We start from the raw sequence: 12,169 nt of genomic DNA, 5'->3' as shown, positions 1-12,169 counted from the left end.
ATCTTGAAGAGACATCACCCAGAGAGGAGAACAGGATTCTCCGAAGTGTTCAATCTTTCTCATTATACCAATGACTGCAATGAAATTAAGACCATTTTACCAGTCACACTGAGACATTTAAAATGATACCAAACATGAACAGGAAACACAATATATTCACAAGATACCTCATATGTGATATATAGACAATCTCAGTGAACTTTTAGTGGCTTGACTCAGGGGGAAAGGAAGGGAGGAGGGAGAGGGGGATGCAGGAGATAATGAAGGAGAAAAATTTGGGCAAGACAATGTCCTGTGCTCTTTCTTTGCGATTTTCTGTCCAGGGTGCGTTTCATTGCTTTATTGTAGGATAAGTTTTATCTCAGCTTTTGTCTTAGCAGGAAAATCAACTCTTACAACTGCTTTTGAAAGGCTCAAGAAATGCCTGGGAAAAAATGGGTTCTCCTCGTCGCCGGCTCAAAGGGCTGGGACAATTACCAACACCAGGTTTGTCTTTGTTTTTTGTTCTTTTCATTAGCAAAGACATATTGCTCATAAGTTCGTAAAGACGACAGTAAGTGTCGTGGAAATCATTATTATCATGTGTGTTTCAGGCCAATGTGTGCGCTTTATATCAGATCATTAAGACTCATGGAATTCCTGATGAGCAGATTGTGGTGATGATGTATGATGACATCGCTTACAATGCCAAGTGAGTAATTTGCTGAATCTTTTGAGTATGTTTTAATGGTTGAACTTGATCTTCAGTGATAAACATACTGCAAATTAGAGGCGCTGGAACACTCAATGTGCATACTATCCATCCTTAATAATCTATGAGATTAGAGTTTATGATAATAGCTAATATTGCCCAAAAGTTATTCAGCTTTCTTGCCCCAAGAAAGATAAATAAAATAAAAAACTACTAGACTGATTAATAATCCAAATATAACCTAATGAATATATTTTTTTAATGTTATCTGTGTTACATATCTGCAGCAACATGATGAACTTCTAGAAATATATGTACGGATAGCACAATAGTAAAACAGATTTGGCCATGAACTCAAAAGATCTAAATAATAATAATAATAAATAAAAACCAAAAAATCTGTGATACAGTAGCATTTTCACAACTTTCCAAAAAAGTAAAAAAATAGAGATATTAATCACAGCAGTTTGAAGAGAGAGAGATCAGATTTACTCCCTTAGCCATATAGAAACACTATTACGTAACAGCGTTAGTTTATTTATTTATGTGTCTCTGTCTGTCTATCTATGTTATTTAAAGCCAAGGTAATATAATACAAGTAAAGCATTATAAATGTAAATTCTTTAAAAGAAAATACAAAAAAACTTTGAAATATTCGATTTAATGATTCAGGAAATGTGTCACAGTCTGTGAAAAACATCTATTGATGGAGCTGATTATGATTAACATGTTCCTCTTCTTCTCTGCCTGCAGAAACCCACTTAACTATAAAGGAAAGATTGTCAGTGTAATCAACCAAGAAAACGTGTACACAGGAGTTCCAAAGGACTACACTCAAAGGGTAACATTATTAATGTTAAATATTGTGTGTGTGTGTGTGTGTGTGGGGGGGGGGGGGGGGGGGGGGGGTGTTATCAATTATGACAAAATCTGATCTTACAGGAAGTGACCCCAGAGAACTTCCTGGCCGCTCTTCAAGGGGATGGCAGTGCAGGGGGAAAAAAGGTCATAAAAAGGTTTGTAAAGGGAATTTTTTTTAATTACAGCAGCAGCAGCGTGGCAGATCTATTCCGGCAAGACCAAACATATTAACAGTGTCATGTCCATTACCATAACAAACACTCTGAGAGATGTCATGACAGGACATACCGATTGTTCAGTTAACAAAACATCTTATCAAAAAAAAAAAAAAAAAGACATGATCTAGGACCTTTATATTGAAAAGTCTATCCTCACGGCCTCGTTTTCATCTGCATTAAATTCAGTATGGCGTTGAATCAGACTCAGCTTCGGTGCTCAACAGACATGCTTGTGATTGGCTAAAATGCTCAACGCTGTTAAAACACGTTGTAAAAACCTTTCATGAACAGAAACCAAGGTTGAATCCTATAGTAAGGCTGTATATCTGCACTGTAAAAAATGATTTTTTGGTGAAGTAAATACTACTGAAAAAAAACAATGTAATTTACATGAAAAAGTTAGTTCAGGCAAGAATTTAAAAAACTAAGTAAATTCCATATCAGTACTTAATTCAAGCGAGTAGAAATGAAAGCGTAAATATCAACTCAATAAAATTAAGTAAAAAATACTCAACTTTTCTGATACTGGGGTTCCCATCATGCACTGGACCTTGAATAATTAATGAGGTTCATTTTTCACTGTTTTCCAGCTGTATTTACACTGTTTTATCATTGCTTTTGTTGTCAGGATTAGTAACTTGCCATTTTGTGACATTTCGAGTAAATTTTCTGCTCAAAATGACACATTCAAACACAAAAATGATCCATCAAATGTTACCGTCATTGTGTATTGTCTACCAAGTATTGAGGTCTATGCATTCACATGAGGCTTAACATCTGACATAATGTAGTATAAATTACTTAGATAATCTTAGTAAAGCACATACTATAAATGACTGGTATAATTCAATATTATTGTTTGAGTGAAATGTAATGCAAAGGAAAATTAAACTAAATCGATATTAATCAACCTTTTACTAGCCAAGTTAAAATTACTTATTTTCTTTGTTACTTTCACTTAACTAGGTTAAGTAAAGTTTACTTAATTCCATATTCCAAGTAAATTTAACTTAAAGATTTCTAATTAAAGATACTGATAAATATGTTTAGGTTTTTACTTGGCAAACTTTGTAAATTTACTAGCATTTTCTGAGTGAAAAAACTTAGCTAGCTTTTTTCAAGTAAATCCTACTCCAAATTTTTTTCAGTCTGGTTTGCTTTGCTTTCTCCAATCACCCACAATCCTTTGCACACATTCCATTTCACTAAAACAAATTAATGAAAAAAGAATCGCCACTGAGCTCCTCTAACTTCATTATGTAAAGCAATGCAAGTCAAGGCATGTTATGTGTTTTCATGCCATGACTATCTGATTTTAGTATTCAGTGCCGAGGAGAACTCTAGAAGGACTGCTATTGCTATCTCCTTAGTCAGTGTGTTTGTCATGAACTCATGATGCCCCAACAACTTTCTATTCATTTACATGTTAACTACTGGTCAAACATTATGTGGATTTTTAGGATGATAGGATGATATGCTTATTTAAATAATTGTTACGGATCTTCTGCTGCTGTAGCCTACTTGGAAAATGAATAACCATTATTATTATTTAATGCAGTGGAAGCGGTGACGAAATATTCGTCTACATGTCCGGTCTGGGAGACAGTGGCATTTTTTATTTTCTTGAGGAAGAGGTATTTATAAAAATCTGAATAATCAAATGCATGCTTTAATACTGTAATAATGCACATGATGCTGCAGACTACTGAAGCGTATTGCATTCACTTGAGGAAAAATTATCACAGAATTCTGAGATAATTTTTTCTTGAAAAAAAAAGATTTGCTGTTTTTCTGAATTAATGACTTAATTATCTCAGAATTATGAGATCATTTTTCATAAAAAAATATTTTGTTCTGTTTTTCTGAATTAACGACTTAATTATCTCAGAATTCTGAGATAATTAAGTCATTAATTCAGAAAAACAGAGCAATTTTTTTAAAAATGAAAAATTATCTCATAATTCTGAGATAATTAAGTCATTAATTCAGAAAAACAGAGCAAATATTTTTATTTCAAGAAAAAAATATCTCATAATTCTGAGATAATTAAGTCATTAATTCAGAAAAACAGAGCAAAAACTTTTTATTCATGAAAAATGATCTCGTAATTCTGAGATAATTAACTCGTTAATTCAGAAAAACAGAGCAAAAACTTTTTTTCATGAAAAATTATCTCGTAATTCTGAGATAATTAACTCATTAATTCAGAAAAACAGAGTAGATTTTTTTTCCTCAAGTGAATGCAATACGCTTCCGTAGCAGACCATGTAAATATCATGTAAAAGGTTCAACAGGCAAACAATTGCTACATCCACAATTCTGTATAAGGTAAAGCACAAACCCACTAAATTGAGTAAGGCATGATGGATAACACTTTATAATAACTATACTGTAATAAAGTACTTACAAAACATTTGCAAACTATTCGTTTATAGCAGTGGTTCTCAAAGTGTGGTACGCAGGCTCCGTCTAGTGGTACGCAGAGGAATCACTGAATTTCGCACGTGAGATCAAACCGGTGTGATCTTTTACCGTCTATTATTGTGTGATCAGTCTTGGCTGGTCCCTGGAGCGTACGATACGATTACACCGGTGTGAGTAGAACGGCCAGTGCATCACGTGATCAACTGCTAAATTCAAATGTGCTTTCGTAGTAGGCTGGCGCTGAGCCAGAGACGGACGCGTGCCACTCAGGCCTGTCAAATATCACAATTATTCAGTGTTTTTAACCACATAATGTTTATTTTAGGTTTCAGACATTAAAATTCACCTAAGTACTAAAAAACAATACAAGAATTTGTAAAACACACTGATGTCCATGGAAGCGGAAATAATTAGACGACACATTCTATTCAGACTGTGTAAGTTACACATTGTGTTAGCAACTTTAAAGTTAACTCTATTCTTCTCCCAGTTCACCGGCCACTTCATGTATTTCGGGAGAAGTGGATGAATTCACGTGCTCCGATTCTCTGAACAGTGGCACAAACTAACATGATGGTGCAAGTAACTAATGCGATCGTTTTAAAGGTGTTTAAACAACATAACACTTCCACTTGCATATATTTGACAATCGGAATATCAAATAGTTCATGCCATAAGCTAACAAATTTGTGAATATAAAAAAAAAAAAAAAAAAAAAAAAAAAAAGCAGATCATAGTCAGTCAGCGATATTGTGGCTGCGGTGTGTCACGTGACAAGCAATGACGCGTCACCATGGAAACAATGCAGTGATCAGTTAATGATCGCCTTGAAAAACTCACAGGGGTCAGCCAGAATATTTTAAATGTACGTTTTAAAAGTTAAATATCGATACACAGCCTTTTTATTTTATTTTTTTATTAAGTACAGTACTTTTTTTTTTTTTTACTTAAAGGACAAGTTCGGTATTTTCAGAGACAATTTATATATTTTACACTTAAAGCCCTGTTTACAGATCGTTTCTGATTAAATAGAACGGTTAAGATTAAAATGTGGACACATGCTGCTGTCCCGAGAATTTTAGGTTTATTTCGCTTTCCCCCCCACCTACACAATGGCAGCCTATGGGCACTGGAACAATCCTTCATAAAACGCATTAAACTTTCGTTTACAAAGACGTGAAACTCACCGAGTGGTCAGGGGTGTTCACTGATATGCTCACAAAAAAATCGCTGCAAAAGATGCTTTCCAACAGGTGTTTTACCATTCGTTGTAAAACTGTGGACCTATTTTTCCAAACGTCTCACACCCGTAGATTCTTCCGTTGAGAGCTTGAATAATAAACACTCCAGCCCAGTTGGTGGCGATAATGCACCTTTGCCAATTACAAGCAAACCACTGGCATTTAATTGAATACACAGAAGAAGCAGAAGAAGAAGCGGCGGAGTAATACCGTACTGCACACAGCCCATCCAATTCAAGTCAATGGAGTTGGACAAAAACTACGATAAAACCTGTTGGAAAGCATCTTTTGCAGCGATTTTTGTGTGAGCATATCAGTGAACACCCCTGACCACTCGGTGAGTTTCACGTCTTTGTAATCGAAAGTTTAATGCGTTTTAGGAAGGATTGTTCCAGTGCCCATAGGCTGCCATTGTGTAGGTGGGGGGGAGAAGCGAAATAAACCTAAAATTCTCGGGACAGGAGCATGTGTCCACATTTTTATCTCAACCGTTCTATTTCATCAGAAACGATCTGTAAACAGGGCTTTAAGTGTAAAATACCGAACTTGTCCTTTAATATTTTAAGTACAGTAGGCTACAGTTTTTATTTCACTTTTAGGTGCAATACATTTGAATTGAATCATTATTTACGTTTTTTATTAACCTGTATGTAAGCAGCACAGTGCAGTGTTAATGTTCAAACTGTGTTTTTACAGTTTAAAGTGGCTGACAATAATAAATATTCTTATTAGAAATTAAGCTGCCTCATTTTTGAGCTGTGCATAACTGTAGCTGAATAGTTAGGCCTACGCTACTGTATATTGGTCATTATGGTGGTACTTGGAGAGCCAAATATTTTCTGAGGTGGTACTTGGTGTAAAAAGTTTGAGAACCACTGGTTTATAGTTAATTCATAGTTTATATATTGTAGTCTCTACATTGTTGATATATTAATAGCACATACAAATAGTGAGTTCTTCATTTATCGTGACTGTAATAAATCAAATTATTATTGTTTAATTAGCTCATATGTAAGGAGTTAGATATAGGTTTTTTTATGCTTTGTTAGCAACTTATTAACCATAAATAGTTCTAACTTTAGATTAGGTCACTGAAAATTGCAATATTTTGCAAAGGATTTGAAAGTACTTTGTCAATAAATACTTATTAAAAAGTGTTACCGGCATCATTTACCTTTTGTGTGTTCATCTTAAAGTGACCATCTTAAAACTGACACAGTGAACCTGGATTTTATAATGTAGAAGGAGATGTCAGGAGATACAATTCTAGATTCAAGTTCTTGAAGTAGATTAATGAAGACAAAGGACTTGTTTAATCTGAACACCTGCTGACTTCTAGACAATTCATTCTGGTATGTTTTTATGACAGCTTTCTACCTCTAGACTCATTGAAGCAATCAACAATATGTCCACTGACAAAAAATTCTCAAAGGTATGTTCTGGTAAATTTGTCATAACAGAACTGCTTTTACAAATGCAACTGCAAAACTCTCAAAAGGGGCTAAAACAATCTGTAGTTATATACAACACTTTACCTATCGAGAATTAGTTGGCTGTATTTTTAAATATATATTACTATTTCCTCTTCATGTATGTGCTGCAGATGGTGATATACATGGACAGCGACAAATCTGGATCAATGTTTGTAAACCATTCCAATTTAAAAAATGGTAAGATGTTACATGAAGATCACATCAAATGGTTCTGCCTTAAAAGTATCAAGAGTTGGGCTCATACACTTTGTGTTTATTTAAAGGTTTCTGTCCATTATCATTTTATAAAAAAAACTGTTCTGACGTGAATCTGTGATCCAGTCTATGCAGTGACTTCATGTGATGAGAATAACAAGAACATTCCCAGTGATTCTAACCAAACCTTGAAAGTCAACCTCTCAGATCAATTCTCCTCAGCTCTGTTGAAGTTCATTTATGAGGTAAGAGTTTCCTGTCAATGACCTTTAAACTGCAAATGGCATTTAAATTTTTTTATTCTGATTTAATTATACATTCACAAAGTAATCATGACAAATGTGTGTATTTGTCTTTATATTCACAGAATGACTTCAGTTCAGCAACACTCAAAGATATGTTTGATATGATCAGCAAAAATGTCAAATTCCCCTCTTGTCAGTTTGGGGACACGGTATTAAAAATTATACTTTCATTTAAACAATTAAACTTTCAAGTCATTTCATTATTATCAATATTTTTTATAGGATATGAACACATATTGATCTATTCAAAGGATTCAAGAATGCTGTATTTCTTTCTAAATTGGATTCTGTCCTTTTTTGTTTTTACTTCAGAAAATCAACGAATGTCTCCTCAGTGAGTTCCTGTAAAACTGAACTCCTACAAGCTGATCGAACCTTCAAGAAAACATCGTTCTGAGGACACATGAAATAATGAGATTAATCTGATGACCTTTTGTTCTACTTTCTTGTTTCAGACTTCTGGCTTTATGATTAGAATTAAATTGATTGCAACATTTCTTTAAAGGATTCTTATATAAGTTTCTTATGTTCACTGGGGCTGCATTTGTTTGAATGGAAATCGATCTCAGAACAGCAATATTGTGAAATACTGCTGGATTGTGCATGGCTGTAGCTCTATTACCATTTCTGATCATTTGTTTGACTGTTGTTTAATCACTTCTAACTCTTTCCTCTGTTTAAATCATCTAAACAAATGGATTCATATGTTTTGTGTGTGGACTACTAACAATACATTTTTTAAACAAACAAAAAAACAATAAAACTGGGAATGGGGTAAAAATCCAATGATTGTATGTGTTATTTATTATGCATGGATTTGCAACTTTTATTCCACAGTGTCTTACAGTGCATTATTTTAAGGTCTCAGTTTAACAGTTTTTCCCTGATAACTGAACCTATGAGCTTGGCACTGCTGCCATGAGCATGATCTTTCATTATAGTCACAGTGAGAGAATGTTGTCATACATATAAAGCTGTGAATCTTAATCTTTTTGGGCCGGCATTATCCATGATCCTATTCACTATCCAGGTCCTGTAGTGTCCTTTAATAATAATTGTGATCATGGGAGGAACTTTCTCTACCCATTGAAAAGCTAAAAGAACGGCTTGTTTAAAGGATGAGGACTGCACAAACGTCCACATAGAAGAGATTTACTGAGGCAGGTGTTGAAGAACTTGACCGGCCCGCACAATCCTCAGACCTGAACCTCACTGAACACATTTGAGATGGTTATTTATGAGCATGGGTTTAAAATGACATATTCAACAAAGTTTTATTAGTGTGGTTTTCAGATGCTCACTTTTGGCCACATGTAGTCCAATCCATACATTTACAACATTGTTAGGTTGGTCTGAACACTATGATACTGTTATAATGTGTGTTTCTAAACAAAAGAAAAGTAGGCTATTTGATGGAGAGGTAATCATGAATAAAATGCAGCTTAATCATAACCAAAGACATTTTCCTTCCTCTTCAACTCAGAAACATCTTTAATTAGAAAATATAACCGCAAGCAACAATCATCAGTGTCCAAGTGCCAATGGGTAATACTTGACTGAATGATTCTGGGATGCAAATCACCGTATTATAGCGCCACCTAGTGTTTGACAGATGAGTGTCTGTGCGCATGAGATGATGTGCACATGATTTATGGACTGACGGATACACTATTAGGACAAAAACACAAAGAAGAGGAAGAAGAGGAAGGAGAATAACAATAAGAATAAAATTAGTGCTTGGACCCCCAAATAATTCACTCTGAAAATCAATCAATCAATCAATCAATCAATCAATCAATCAGTCAATCAATCAATCAATCAATCAATCAATCAATCAATCAATCAATCAATCAGTCAATCAGTCAATCAATCAATCAATGAATCAATCAATCAGTCAATCAATCAATAAATAATGTAAGTCTTGTAAGTCCAGAACACAGTCTCTGTCACAGAACAATGATAATGTCTGTGGGTTTATGACAGGTAATGGCACATAAAAACATAACTGACCTGTCCATCATTAGTAACTATCATATTATCAGACAAGCGTTTACTTATTTCTAATTTTGCAGAAATTATCAATCAATCAATAAATAAATACAGTTACAATCTTCTAACAGTTACAAAGGTATTGTGTTTAAAATGTCTACAATGAGTCAAAAAGATCAAAAATCCCAGCTGAGTTTGAATCCAGCACACAAATGAAAAGGATCAAATAAAAAGATGAATACAGTATTCACATTAGTTCTGCTTGTACACTGTACATTCTGGAGAATGTAGGTCAACCAGGCAGGCTATTCAATACAGATGTGCACAGTATACATGCTGAATTCTGCGGAAATAGCAAGGATCGATATATAAAAAAAAAATATATATTTTATTTTTTAATATAGCTTCTGTGATTGACTACTTCAAGGAAGATTCACCTGTGTAGCAAAGATAAACCATCTACATGAGTTCTGTTTTATAAATGTATGTGCAGTTTTCAGTTAGACACTAGAGGGTGCTGTGACTCTTTGCATTTTCCAATAAACTTCACTCATGTTTGGGAGATTTGCTGTGGATGTTTGGACATTACTGTATCTGCTGAAGCCAGTGTATCAGTCAACTCTCAAACCTAAAGGCAAGTCCAGAACAGAACAGAGCTGTGACCCACTTTTGGGTCTTGAGTCACCAGTTGAAAACAAACAGCTGTAATTATTACTGTACTAGATTGATTTTCAGAGTTTCTACATCACTAAACAGATGAAACAATGCTGGCTACTTGTGTTCGGTTCTGTTGTTGACTCGCACACTGAATCTCAGTGTTATGTTAACTAAAACTACTAAAAATAAAAATAAAAACTAACTGAAAAAAAAAAATAGAAATAATGCCTTGGCAACTGAAGTTGAATTATATGAAGTACTAAAATGTATAAATAAAATAATTAAAAAAAAAAAAAAGGCTAAAGAGAAATACAAAAAAAAAATACTAAAACTAAAATGAAAACTGAAAATATAAAAATGAAAGCTAATTTTTTTTATTTATATATATATATAATTTAAATAATACTATGTAAATAATACAAAAATTACACTGTTTCTCTTTCTCCATATACTTAGGCCAGATGTGAACGTGTAAATATTAAACATAAATCTACATCATTTTTATTGTTTGTGTTGTAGTTTTTTGTGCAGTTATTACTGATGACATAATTTGTACATATTCTGTGTTTTAAATGAACTTAAAATAAATCAGTATCTTACAAAAGAAAAATCAGTATTCAACATTTATTCTCTGAGCATTTAATTATTTAGATATTATGGGATAAAACAATGTGTATAAAAGTATGAGAGGAGTGCTTGGACTCAAAACCAGTGCTAGAGAAAACAAACATTTCTGTAATTAGACATCTCATAGTTACAGAGATGTTGCGATAAATTCCCAGTGTGACAACTTGCCCCGGTCACCCTGGTTTAGATGTAGTTTGTGTTATTATTGTCCAACAAACTGGACAATGTAAAAAAAAAAAAAAATTAAAAAAAAAAAACATCACAGTAGGGATTTCCACAGCTAATATACACACATTCTCCCAGAGAGAGTCACAGGCGGCTGGAGACAGAAACACACTTCAGTGCATTTAGATTTCTAAACCCGTGTGTGTGTGACACTGATGAATGCAGCTGTGTAGAAGAGAAAACGCTTAATGCATCGCTCCACTTTACAAAGTCTCTGCGCCTCTTTCCTCCAAATTATACACGAATGCAGTAAATAGCGGGTGTTTTCTCCCATTATTCTATACCCACTTCTACTCTGGCAGTAAAAAGTGTGAGGTTACAGTTTATTTTCTCACATTCAGTATTGTTTTAATCTCTCTGAATGTTCTATGTTTGTTCTTTGAAAAACCTCTGAGGAACAGAAAGGCAGGGAATGAGAAAAACATAGACAGCGCTGCTGTCATTCAGGCGCCTGCTTTCACTTGGAAATGTTGTCTTTGCATTCGCTTTAATATCCTATATCCTTGTTCCTGGAGGAAAACATGATTATTTTGTGTGGAAAGCAAATTGCTGCGTTTCACTTTGACATTTTGCCATCACCTCACAAGACCAATGGGGCAAAACTGAAATGTGGGCCAAATCAGCCACTGTACATGTTCAGGTACGATGCACCAATTACGTGTGTGTGTGTGTGTGTGTGTGTGTGTGTGTGTGAGAGAGAGAGAGAGAGAGGGAGATAGTTAGTGAGTGAGTGAGTGAGTGAGTGAGTGAGTGAGTGAGTGAGTGAGTGAGTGAGTGAGTGAGTGAGTGAGTAAGAGAAAGAGAGAGAGAGACTGAGAGTGAGTGAGTGAGTGAGAGAGTGTGTGTGAGTGAGTGAGTGAGAGAGAGAGAGAGAGAGAGAGAGAGAGAGAGAGACAGAGAGACAGATAGAGAGTGAGTGAGAGACAGATAGAGAGTGAGTGAGAGACAGAGAGAGAGACAGAGACAGAGAGAGAGAGAGAGAGACAGAGAGAGAGACAGAGAGAGAGTGAGTGAGTGAGTGAGTGAGTGAGTGAGTGAGTGAGTGAGTGAGTGAGTGAGTGAGTGAGTGAGAGAGAGAGAGAGAGAGAGTGAGTGAGAGACAGAGAGAGAGTGAGTGAGAGAGAGAGAGAGAGAGAGAGAGAGAGAGAGAGAGAGAGAGAGAGAGAGAGAGAGAGAGAGAGAGAGAGAGAGAGAGAGAAATTACTGTGATGTCATCACAATAAGCTTAAGCAGAGCTCAGTAC

General features: G+C 34.8%; 1 protein-coding gene across 1 annotated transcript; it reads left to right on the top strand.

Moving 5' to 3' along the window:
* The first annotated feature begins 256 nt into the window (after window positions 1–256).
* Window positions 257–8,212, top strand: LOC307147149 (legumain-like). Its single transcript, XM_079851645.1, has 10 exons — window positions 257–486; window positions 594–691; window positions 1,445–1,532; window positions 1,634–1,707; window positions 3,329–3,404; window positions 6,805–6,867; window positions 7,039–7,105; window positions 7,250–7,368; window positions 7,491–7,577; window positions 7,741–8,212. The coding sequence occupies exons 1-10, from the start codon at window positions 421–423 to the stop codon at window positions 7,774–7,776; spliced, it is 774 nt and encodes a 257-aa protein (XP_079707771.1). The 5' UTR covers window positions 257–420; the 3' UTR covers window positions 7,777–8,212.
* Window positions 8,213–12,169: the final 3,957 nt, after the last annotated feature.

This window comes from Squalius cephalus (genome assembly GCF_949319135.1).
Source record: "Squalius cephalus genome assembly, chromosome: 19".
NCBI classification, from domain to species: Eukaryota; Metazoa; Chordata; class Actinopteri; order Cypriniformes; family Leuciscidae; genus Squalius; species Squalius cephalus.
Note: the sequence above shows the minus strand (reverse complement) of the source record. Positions and strands in the feature narration are given on the sequence as shown.

Bases quoted from the DNA above. Each gene is read 5' to 3' on its own strand.
- LOC307147149 (XM_079851645.1), top strand. From the start codon at position 421: ATGCCTGGGAAAAAATGGGTTCTCCTCGTCGCCGGCTCAAAGGGCTGG. The intron at 1,708-3,328 runs GTTTGTAAAGGG...TATTTAATGCAG, and splicing joins GGAAAAAAGGTCATAAAAAG to TGGAAGCGGTGACGAAATAT. The intron at 7,106-7,249 runs GTAAGATGTTAC...TCTGTGATCCAG, and splicing joins CCATTCCAATTTAAAAAATG to TCTATGCAGTGACTTCATGT.